We start from the raw sequence: 10828 nt of genomic DNA on the forward strand, positions 1-10828 counted from the left end.
AAATCTCACATCTACAATATGATCTCTTAAGACGAAGGGAAAGAACCATGTGAGAGATCCCAGGATAAATTCATACAAAAGATGAAAACACTTTCTGTCACTTTCTCTACTGGAGATGGGACATAGGGTGATTAAGCAAGAGGAGACAATGCAGGTGACATCTCAAAGTTATTTTTTTCTGTACTTAGCCCTGGTCTGACCTACATCACACAGTGATACTGGAGGACTTGGTCTGTATCCAGAGGACAACAGTCATATGATGTAAAGAAATGCAATGAGGGAAAAATGGTTTGAAGTAGTTCAACGTACAACAAAAAGACAAGGTCAGGGCAAACCTATGCAGGACAAACTGCCTTTGGTGTTCTGACTCATCTCAACTTCAGCTTTCAGATTAATTTAAATCATATTTGATGTTCAATCTTACTTTCCTGAGAGCTTAGGAATGTAGAAATTTCATCTTATGTTAATTATGCCCAAATAACCTGATCATGAACACAGGTGAAGAATAAACTATTGAATCGTAGAGAATTATCAGGAAAACGCGAAGGATTTATGTCATTCCCCAGGTGGGCAGTGTTGGCACGGCCAACATTTGGACTCAAGGGGGAATGATTCATTGTTTTGGTGGCTGTGGGGCCTCTGCTGGTGAGTATTGATATACTAGGGGAAAGACAGAGGCAATCCTGCAGAAACATCAATGCTAGAGGAGCCCACAGCACGTGGACGTCTGAGGCTGTATGCAGCCTCACATCCCTGCCTGGGTAGACAGGGTGGTGGGAAGGATGCCGGAGTGGAAAGGTGAATTGTGTTCCAATGTGGCACTGCAAGGGAGAATGGCCATGGATCCCTGACTTGATTTCCATTTGTAAACTGAAGAAACTAGGCCAACTGCCCAGTAAACGTTAAAACAGAATAAAACTTTCTGAGGCCCCTTTAGTCTTATCCCCATCCGTCTCTAACTCATCTCTTCTCTTCCCATGAGCTGGGATCTGGAACGCAACAGGATGTTCTGACCTCAGCGACTTTGCTGCTGTTTGCATTTTGCCTACAACATTCTGCCCAGGATAGCCTTAGCTAGCCTTCCTATACTGCTCAGGTGAGTCTAATATAACATGTTTAGTGAGTATTCACAACTGCAATCACTTCTATAACTCATCAACATATGTGCACGTAAGCATACGTGTACACACAGAGAGATCGCTATTTCCCTCTTCATGTTTAGAGTTGCCCTTCTTAGCACTTAGTATCGACTTATTACATATTTTACATATTTATTGTGTTTGGGGGTCAGTGTCCTTAAACTACGACAGCTGCTCTCCAAGAGCATGTCTTTCTACCTGCCTGATTTACCTCTGTATCCCCAGGGTCTGAAGGAATCATTGGGACCCCACAGGAACACAGCATGTGTGTGGAAAGAAGACAGTGCCAACCTTCATTGTTTCTTTGGCTCTCAGGATTGTGGGCTGCGGTGCCCATGATCATAGGTTTCTCCATCTCCACTACCAGCATTTACTCTGTAACCACATGAGAAAACAAGACAACTCAAGTGAAGACATAAAGTGCCAGGGCCAGCTGTGACATGCCTGCATTCTGCGGCAGAACTGGGCAAGCAGGGGCCCACTGTCTAGTCTCGTCAGAAGGCAGTGACATCTTGCCAATGAGACGTTCCTGACACTGCCGCTCAGCTCCAAATTCTAAATCAATAGCATATGCAGGGAGAAGGGTACACTCCTCCGCTCTAATTCTTGACTGAGAACACCTAAGGGCAAACAAACACGTGGTGGTGCTCCCATGTGCACCCCCGATCATTCCACTAGAGGGCAGCATGAGATGTGCTGGCATCGGAAGGGGAAATTCACCAGTTATGGAGTGGTTAAGTCCCTTGGCCCTCTGCTGGGCTCTCACAGCCTCATTTCTTTTTCACACGAGCCTGCCTATTTCCAGCCACTAATTTATAAACTGCCCTCCAGTGCTGCATGCTCACCCATGAAATCATACGACGCCAGCCCTGGAAGACTTACATGTAAGCCTTTCTGCCAAAGTTCATTCCTTCCTTTGGAACGATCCCCAAAACCAGCAAATCTGGCTCTTACCCCAGTTGTATCGTGTATACGCCGTAACATCAGTCACAGACACATGCCTGTTTTTACATACCAGATTGACGGGGGGGGGAATGAATACATATATACCACAAGTGCACACAAACAGACGATCACACGTACAGCTCTGACACATATAAATAATGTGCACATGACCACATTTCATCCAAGAGAAATTGCAACTCTGCAAAACAGTATTGGCTGCCAAAGGCTCAGTTAATGAGCTGAGACAAGTTACATCAACACCTACCTCTGTCTTTTCATTTCTAGGTCTTACTACTATTCACTTTATACCCCATGAATCTCCTCTTCCCACGGCCTTTTTCTTCCGTTCCCTTCTCTCTTTCTCCTCTTTCTCTCTTGAGCAAGTCTTGCTGAAAACCCTTGAAGTCACTGTCTCCCTGCTTTACCCTGCCAAGTGTGGGGTTTATAGGTGTACCCCCACATACTTGACTCCCCCAAAGCTTTGAGTATAAAACTTTTAGATAAGCTTAAACAATTCTATGCACAGACCTGTAGAGACATGCATAAATACCAAAATAACTTGAAAGGTCATTTTAAAAAGTTCTCTTCATTTCAACTCTTCACATTTTTGTTTCAACTTATCTTAAGGGTCAAATTATTTATTTGTAGCAACATTAAGTGTGGCTACAGCCAAGCCTTGGGCATTATTTTTAAAAGGCAAAAGGTTTTATATGTGGGTAAAGTTGCTCTCTGGCTATGAGGGTAAAAAGTAAGAATAGTAATATTCGAACAAGTAGTTACTCAATGAGGAACAGAAACAAAAAGCAAAACTAGGTATTTACAAGTTACAAATCAGCAGACTCCTGGGAATCAACCAGAGGTATACTGCCATTCATAACTATAAGGAAATACACAAAATAAACGGTGGATTTTAAAAAGTATGAAATCTTACAGAACTGTGCTTCTAAAACTTTTCAAGACTTCACTTGTTCACAAGTGAAATTATTTATCTGTACTCCAAATATGCCATTTTTAACCTATAATACCCATATCTCTCTCATCTAATACTGGCTCCCCATAGCCAGGTAGAAACCTGTGAGTTTAGGAAGCACTGCCCCTCCAAAGGCATGACCAAGCGTTACTCCTTCGAATATAGCAGTACCAAATGACTTAGGCATCTGAACACATCCCACCAGATCCCAACGGACACTGCATCCAGACTGCAAACAGCCTCAACTCACCTAATCTCAGCATTTTCTCCCTGTGCTCGTCAGGAGGACCACTTCAAAGTGTCTTGGTAGAGTCACACAGACTTGAGGAACATCCACGGTACCATCTTTGCATCCAATTCACACCATCCTTCTGGGAAATCCACTACAAGCTTACCAAGGGAGCACACAGGAGACTGGCCCACAATGGTCACTTTGGAAGTTGTCCTGCTTGTTCTTCTGGGTGCTGCAATTTTGTTGCTTGGAGAAGAATGCGATGTGCAGCCTCTAATTGTACGGTCACAGAGGTCTCACAGCATTCACGCTGAGGATGGACTGGAGGCTGCCCACATGCCCTACCTGTACACTACACAGAAACACAGGCTGACTGTGCCAGGCAGACAGGCAGAATTTTAAAAATCAGGCAGAACAGGAAGTGTACTGTTCCAACAGGCTAGGAAAAAAAGCAGACACTCCAAGGGAAAAAAATAGTAAAACACAAAAGGGAGTGGCTCCATTCACAGATGCCTGGAGAAGAAAAAATTTAAAAACCCACCCCATCCCTACCTAGCCAGTGCAAACATGAATGATGTCTATTAATAGGAAGCACTGCTCAGATGTCTCCTTGTTCTCGGGACAGCTAGGGAATGCAGGTAGAACAATGTTACTGCCTAAAATTACCAGCCTTTTGTTTCTGAAGAGGAGTTATAAAGAAGGCAAGTCGGAGTATGTTTAGGCACACACAAATACGAATACATATGTATGCAATACGCATACTCCACAGAGTCTCGTTAATGTCTTCCTTATTTACCTGCGTATTCAGAAGTCATCACAGCTAACTTCCCTTAGATAACATTCTGCCCGTACTCCTAGGCCCACTTAAAGCACAGTGCCTTCTCCTGGTGATTTCAATTGTAAGCTCAGGATCTGCCTTTAAATTCAAAAGCTATCTGCTTTATAATTTCTCAGTACCACCCTGTGATGGTTGCACAGTCAACACCATCCTTGGCTGTGTTGCTACCTGGTTGCCCCAGGTGCATGTTCTTGGATTTTACGTTTTTCCTCTGTAGCATTAATAACCTGACTCGAGTCTACCAGGAACCCAGCAAAAAAGATTCGAAGTAAAATATACTTTGCTAGACCCAGTTCAAATTCCATTTATGCTGCTTTATGGTTTGTAGGCTCCCAGGCTGTTTCACCTCTTTGGACAACTTTGCACATGAGCAAAATAAAAGTGACACAGCCAAGCTCACAGACTATCTGTCAAAGTTGAGAGAGAACCATGTAAGACAAATAACAAATTGCCTTATACGCAGTGAGTTCTAGCCCTAATGAGAACTATTAATGACCTGAACTGAAATAAAATGACTTCTATTAATTGGGGGGGAGAGACCTATAAGAAATGAAACAAATATCAATTTACGAACATAGGTATACATCTATTATTTTCAGTCTACATAATCATGTAGGAGGAAGTTATGTAATCTGTGTTTTAGGAACCATCTTTTTTTAATGTGTTCACAAAAATGTTATCTCTCCAAATTCTGACTGGCCCATAATACTATGAAAACTTCGTCAGTGACAAGAACATGTCAAGACAGATCTGTTCCCAGAAGTTCAAGATTCTAAAGCCCAGGGATTCTCCAAACTTGGTTAATGGACAAATTTGAGGGTACTTAATAATGAACAAAATATCACAGCCAAACAGAAGGAAGGTGTCCCACTCTCCTTAGGATGGCCTCGGTGATAGTTCCGTGGCTGGGCAGCTATCAGACACTGCTTTGTCCGGACTGCTGAAGACTGGGGTGCCCCGTGAGGCTGTGGAAAGGGGAGGCTGGAGGAAGAGTCTTCTTGCAACTCCCATCAACTCACCTGTGCGGGACCCACGCCCAGGGAAAAGGGAGTACCAGGGGAGTATTCCATCCTTGGGTGCCAAGGGCACCACCAACCCAGCAGGACGTCCATTCCTGGCCTCAGAGAGGGTCCAGACAACAGGAGAACAATGGAAAGCAAGGCACCCGGATGGCCCTCTTCTTCCCCAACCCCTCTTCTCTCACTAAGATCAGAACACCCGTGGCATCCATGCTTGGCTCCCTTCATTGGTGTTTAAAGTTGCTCCAGCATTTAGAATTATGTTCTGCTCATCCCATGCCAGCTGGTGGGTGAGTAGGCACGAGCAGAGGGAGGTTCTCATGTCACTACCTCGCAGCAATCCAACCTCACAGAGGAGCCTATGTACAAAATATTTAACTCCTGCATTTGCCTTTGTGGATGTGGATACAGCTCTTCCAGGCTTCCCGAGGACTTGCAAATCCAACCACTTTGGGTGGACTCGAGGATTCGCATTTGTTATACTGTCCAGTACACATGCACCCTCGTGCTGTGGCTGAGGGGGGGCACACAGTCAGAATTTCCAAGCCTGGACACTGGTTGGTTATCTAGTGGCCAAAGAATGTGCCCAGACTATGCCTTGATAAGGCAATTTGTATACAAACACATGTTATTCTTGGTTCTTGGTCTTCTCCCTTTTCTCTCTCCTCTCCCTCCCACCTCTCAATACTAGGAGTCAGACCCAGAGTCTTGTATATGATGAGCAGCAGAAGTACAGGACTGCTCAATACTCCAGCCCCAAGAGTCCAGCTGCACCGTGAGTCATGAAGGTGCTGAGGGCTCACACTGACATGGAGCAAGCCCTCTCTGAGGGTTCCAGAGCCATCTATCAGAGCTTTCTCCATCTCTCTGCTGCCACACAATAGAGGGCACTAGAAAAATTATCTGTTCTATATGCTATCTAGCAACTCTTAGTAAAAAAAATCCCCTTAAATTCAAACCCTCCCTACACCCAGGGGAAATGGATGGCAGTCTCAATTTTCAAAGAATATGGCAGAGCAAGGGGCTAAGCAGCATCTTCAAGGCTCTGTAACGCAGGGCAGGGCAGGGCTGGGAAGGAAGACAATGAGGCCAACTCCTACCCTTCCAGAACTATCTCCAGACACACATGCTGGCCTCGATTTCAGTGGCTGCTTATTATATGCCCCCCGGGGGGGGGACGACGACGACGGACACTTCCTGTACAGCCACCCACATCCTTATCAGCAGCCCATTGCTCACAATCTCCACCGCACTGGGGCCTGCATGCAAAAGATATCTTCATGTATTACATCTGATTTTCAAGCCTGAGAGAGAACTGGAAACATTCACATAACACCTTAACCTTTATCGTCTGGCATTCCCAAGACACTGCCAGTTCATTGTGAGCCAATACCGCGGCAGCCAGAATCAACTCTATTTTCTGTCTTGGTGTTCTACTTCCTCTTATTCCATCGGTCCTGTTCCGGCTTGCCTCCTTCCCGATCCTACCGAACTTTGTCAGTGGCCTACCGAAAACCGCAATTCAACCAGAGTCCTCTCCTCTTTTCACTTTGCTGTTTTTCATTCACCTCCTCTTCAAGGAGAAGGAAGCCATGGGTGAAGAGGCAAGGACGGTGGCCTGATGGAATTGTTCCAGGAGATGCAGTGTCGCAGACTGGTACACGCTAAGAAATGCCCTCTAGATGTCTCACCAAGGACAGCACAGATAGATGCACCTGGGGGACATCCTACCTTGGTCTGGGGCCCAGGGTCCAAGCCTGTCGAGTACCCGCCTACCAGCTGCCCCATTGTGAGAGCACGATACTTACCCAGGTCCTGGGAAGTGGGCGACATATTCTCCAGATTACAGACAAGGAATCTGAGCTCTATCTAACTCTCCTATCTGGTTGCCATGGGGAGACAGGGGTATATCAGGTTTGCCCCACTCCAGATTTTTGGCTTTCCCCTCTGCATATCATTCCAAAAAAAAGTCCTTGGCTCATCAGTTAACACAATAGGGGCAGTGTGGAAAAATAAAAAGAGCACCTAACAAACACCCCATGTTGGCCCAGGTAGAGCAGCAAGAGATGCTCAAACAGGAGTTCTCAACCTGTGGGTTGTGACCTCTTTAGGGTCAAATGACCCTTTCACAGGGATCACATATCAGATACTCTGCATACCAGGTATTTGCATTAGGGTTCATAACAATAGCAGAATTACAGTTATGAAGTAGCAATGAAAATGATTTTATGGTTGGCGGTCGCCACCCACAAGGGTCACAGTGTTAGGAAGGTTGAGAACCACTGTGCTTAAAGTATAAGTGTGGGGATGCAGGCGTATCTATGACGTGATATATGCCACTACAGTTCAAGCACACATCTTATTAAAATGTTGTCCTTTTGGCTTTTCTCTTGGAATCTCATAATTTTAGTGTTTACAAGAGCTCTGATACCAGCTACCCGCGTCTCACAAGCAAAGAAAATGAGACAGCGCAGCAGGTTGAAAGCCAGGCCCCGATCGCTTTGCTGGTGGGGAATGACCATGCAGTGATGAGGTTCGAATGATTCCAGTAAGCAGGGAGGGCTATCTTCCTGGGAGATTCATTCACACCCAAACCTCTTCACACCTGCAACACCAATGGCAGCACGGAATTGACATTTACAAAGCAAAGAGACGCCGAGTGCCAGCTGTAACAACTATGCTGGCATAGCGCTTGGAGGTAGTTTGTTCTCTACTGAGCTGAACAGAAACAGCGCCTTAGGATTTTAGGGCTCTCTTGCACCGCAAACCTTCCATACAAAACAGAACATGATCCCCAGTCATAAATATTAAACTAATTAAACTCTCAACTGGCTAAGAGAAACTATCCAGTCTTGGAGTAAGTCTCCCTACACATTTCTGGAAATTCAACTTAATGAGGAAACACAAGAATAGTTTCCAACCGGAGACCCAGGCATTTCCCAAGCCCCTTGCATTGCCGGCCTGGCTGGCCATGGCTTCTTCTGCCTTCTCATTGGTGCTGCTCGCACTGGATTCTGTAGACCATTCCTATAAGGTGTCAAAAGGTGGCTCCATGAAGACACAATATCCCAGAGACTCCAGCAGGGCATTTCTAGTCTCCATTTCCTCTCTAGAGGTCATAACACCTTGGTCATTATATGGCATTACCAATCAGCATCTATGTGCACAGACACATTTTTTAAAATGTAATAAAAATAAATTGCAGAAACTCAAAAAAGTACCTCATTTTTGAGTGCTTGCCAGGGAGAAGGATGTATCGCCCCATTCCGGCCCCGAGTCCATCAGTATGCAGAGCCCGCACTCTGTGCAGTCTCTCCACAGCCTCCTCAGCCTACCAAAAGGCTACCTGACAGGGCCAATGCCCAGCAAACCCCTTCTCAGCGCAAGATGGAAGCAGACTTTCTAGCAAACTACATCTCAGCCACTTTTCCTTTCACTAATGCGGTCCTACTCCTACAGATGCCGACACAGGAGCCCCAAGCGCTGTTCTACCGTCCTCGCCTACCTCGTTGTTGCCAAGGAGAACACAAGGATAGTAGAAGCTGGAAAAGCAACAGTGAATACACGATGAACTTAGAAATGAGGACTCGGCGGGGAGTGAAGCACAAAGGGTCCACTGCCCTACAGACTGGCATTCAATGTGGAAAAGAGACTGCCCACTAAGTGAGCACACAGATGAATAAGGGACACGTGTAGAGCCATAGCATGCAGAAGGAGTGGAGATGGAGGCACTCTGTAGCTGCGGCATAGGAGGTGCGAACCCAGCACCAAAGGAATAGCCAGCCGTCTGGCACCAGGAAGGGCTGGGCACGCACGGCTTGTGTGGGTAATGGAGTCAGGAAAGCAGGGCAGGGCAGGGCACGACCGCACTGCTGGGAGCGAGGTGTGGAAAACAATTGCACGCCAGGCAAGGGCTAGAATGCACAGCTCATGTAAGACACTGTCAGAAAGTTAGACCATCTGGAGGGAATGGGGAACAGGCAAGTGCCTGGAAGGCAAAGGGGCAGCGAAGATCAAAACTCTTACAGCTCCGCGGTCCCTCTGAACCGCATCCAAGCACACAGTCAGCGAAGCAGGGATGAATGCAGCCAGATGTTACGTAAGGAAATGGTATGGCTTACGACAGAGCATGCGAACTGGGAAGAGCTGCTTGGTGGTGGCACTGGTTATCAACACACTGGGGAGGCCAAAGCAGGCGGATGGAAAACCGAAGGGCGGCCTGAACTACCCACCAAAATGAGGCGACATGAGAGCAGGGGCAGGCCCAGCTGCACTTGGAGTAGGGCGCCTCTACAGAGCGGCACGCCACACGGGCACAAGCAGACCTGGCAGTTAACAACATGGAGAACCCTCACAATGGCTGCAAAACAATTCATGGAAGCAGAGGGCCTGCAAGAAGGTTCACGGGGTAAAGGGGCTTGCTGCCAAGCTTGGATCCTGGGGACCCACATGGTACAAGAAGAGAATTAACTCCCAAAAGTTGTCCTCCAACCTTCACATATGTACCATGATATGGACCTGCTCACACACATACACACATAAAAATGAGACTAATGAAACAGTAGAGAGTCTTTCTAAGCAAAAAAAAAATGTCTAGAGCTATGACATGTACAAAGACATTCTTTGGGCTTGTAAAAGAAAAGGATTTATTTATTGTATTTTACATGTAAAAGTGCTTTGTCTAAATGTACGTATGTGTACCACATGAGTGCTTGGTGTCTGAGGAGGCCAGAAGAGGGCAACTCTGGAACTGGTACTCTGAGCTGCCATGTGGATGCTAGGACCCAAACCCAGGTCCTCTCCAAGAGCAGCAAGTGTTCATAATAACTGGGCCATCTTTCCAGCCCCAGTATGTTCCCAAGTAGTAAACACAAGAAAGGTTTTTTATTAGTCTTGTTTGTTTGTTTTTTGTTTCTGTCAAAGAATGCTTGATAAATATGCTTCACAAACATTATACTTTTATTGTAAGAAAGCAACAGATTAATAAAACAAGGAGCTACAGGAGAGACTATCCTATGACAGCAGAGAAAGAACCGCCCCACAATCTTCTGTCTTCTCAGGGAATCTTAAAGCAAAACAGAAAAACAAACCAGAAAGCCTGACTTGAGGCAGAAAGTGTGTCACTTCTGCCTGGCTGGTCCCTCTGACTCAGCGCGGCTGCCCAGTCCCTCAGATCCTTGTGGCGAGATGACAGGTAGGAGCTGGGAGGAACCCGGCTTCTCCCAGCCCAGGGAGAACCTCAAATGCTGGGCCTGGAATCTCTAAAGAGAGGAATTGAACCCTGTCGTTTTTAGAATTCACACAGCCAACAGCAGTCTCTTAACTGGTCACTGCTACCGGTGAAGAAAGCACGGTCAAATTGTTGTAGGCTGCTTGGAAATGGGATGACTGCACAGAACCCAGACACTGTTGCCCTCGCTCCCCAAACAGGTTCACTAAGCAGTGGGGACAAGTCACAGCAAGTCTCAGGCATTCAGATTCTGACTTCCTGGAGACAGTGCTGGAAAGCGCAAGTCTACTCAGCCGAGGTGGCCTGCTCTCCCTACAAGCAAAGGTGCTTCAGCTCCCAGGGGATCTTTGTTGGGCAGCTTCCTGGACTCAACTCCCAATGGTCAAAGACCACAGACTGCAAATGATTCACTAACAGAATCCCACACAATTATCTTAGTTCTGAAAAAGACAAGC

General features: G+C 46.3%; 1 protein-coding gene across 2 annotated transcripts in view; it reads right to left on the bottom strand.

Moving 5' to 3' along the window:
* The window catches only part of Tnfaip8 (TNF alpha induced protein 8), a 116394-nt gene that overhangs the window by 61051 nt on the left and 44515 nt on the right, over positions 1-10828 (bottom strand). Inside the window, exon 1 of one of the 2 annotated variants that reach the window (XM_040741832.1) lies at positions 3305-3638. The exons of the other annotated variant lie outside the window; for it this stretch is intronic. Coding sequence (XP_040597766.1) covers positions 3305-3317 — 13 coding nt within the window. The 5' untranslated portion in view covers positions 3318-3638. Of the gene's footprint in view, positions 1-3304; positions 3639-10828 lie in introns of those variants that run through there. 2 annotated transcript variants of the gene reach the window in all.

This window comes from Mesocricetus auratus, unplaced genomic scaffold (genome assembly GCF_017639785.1).
Source record: "Mesocricetus auratus isolate SY011 unplaced genomic scaffold, BCM_Maur_2.0 Super-Scaffold_6730, whole genome shotgun sequence".
Taxonomy (NCBI): Eukaryota; Metazoa; Chordata; class Mammalia; order Rodentia; family Cricetidae; genus Mesocricetus; species Mesocricetus auratus.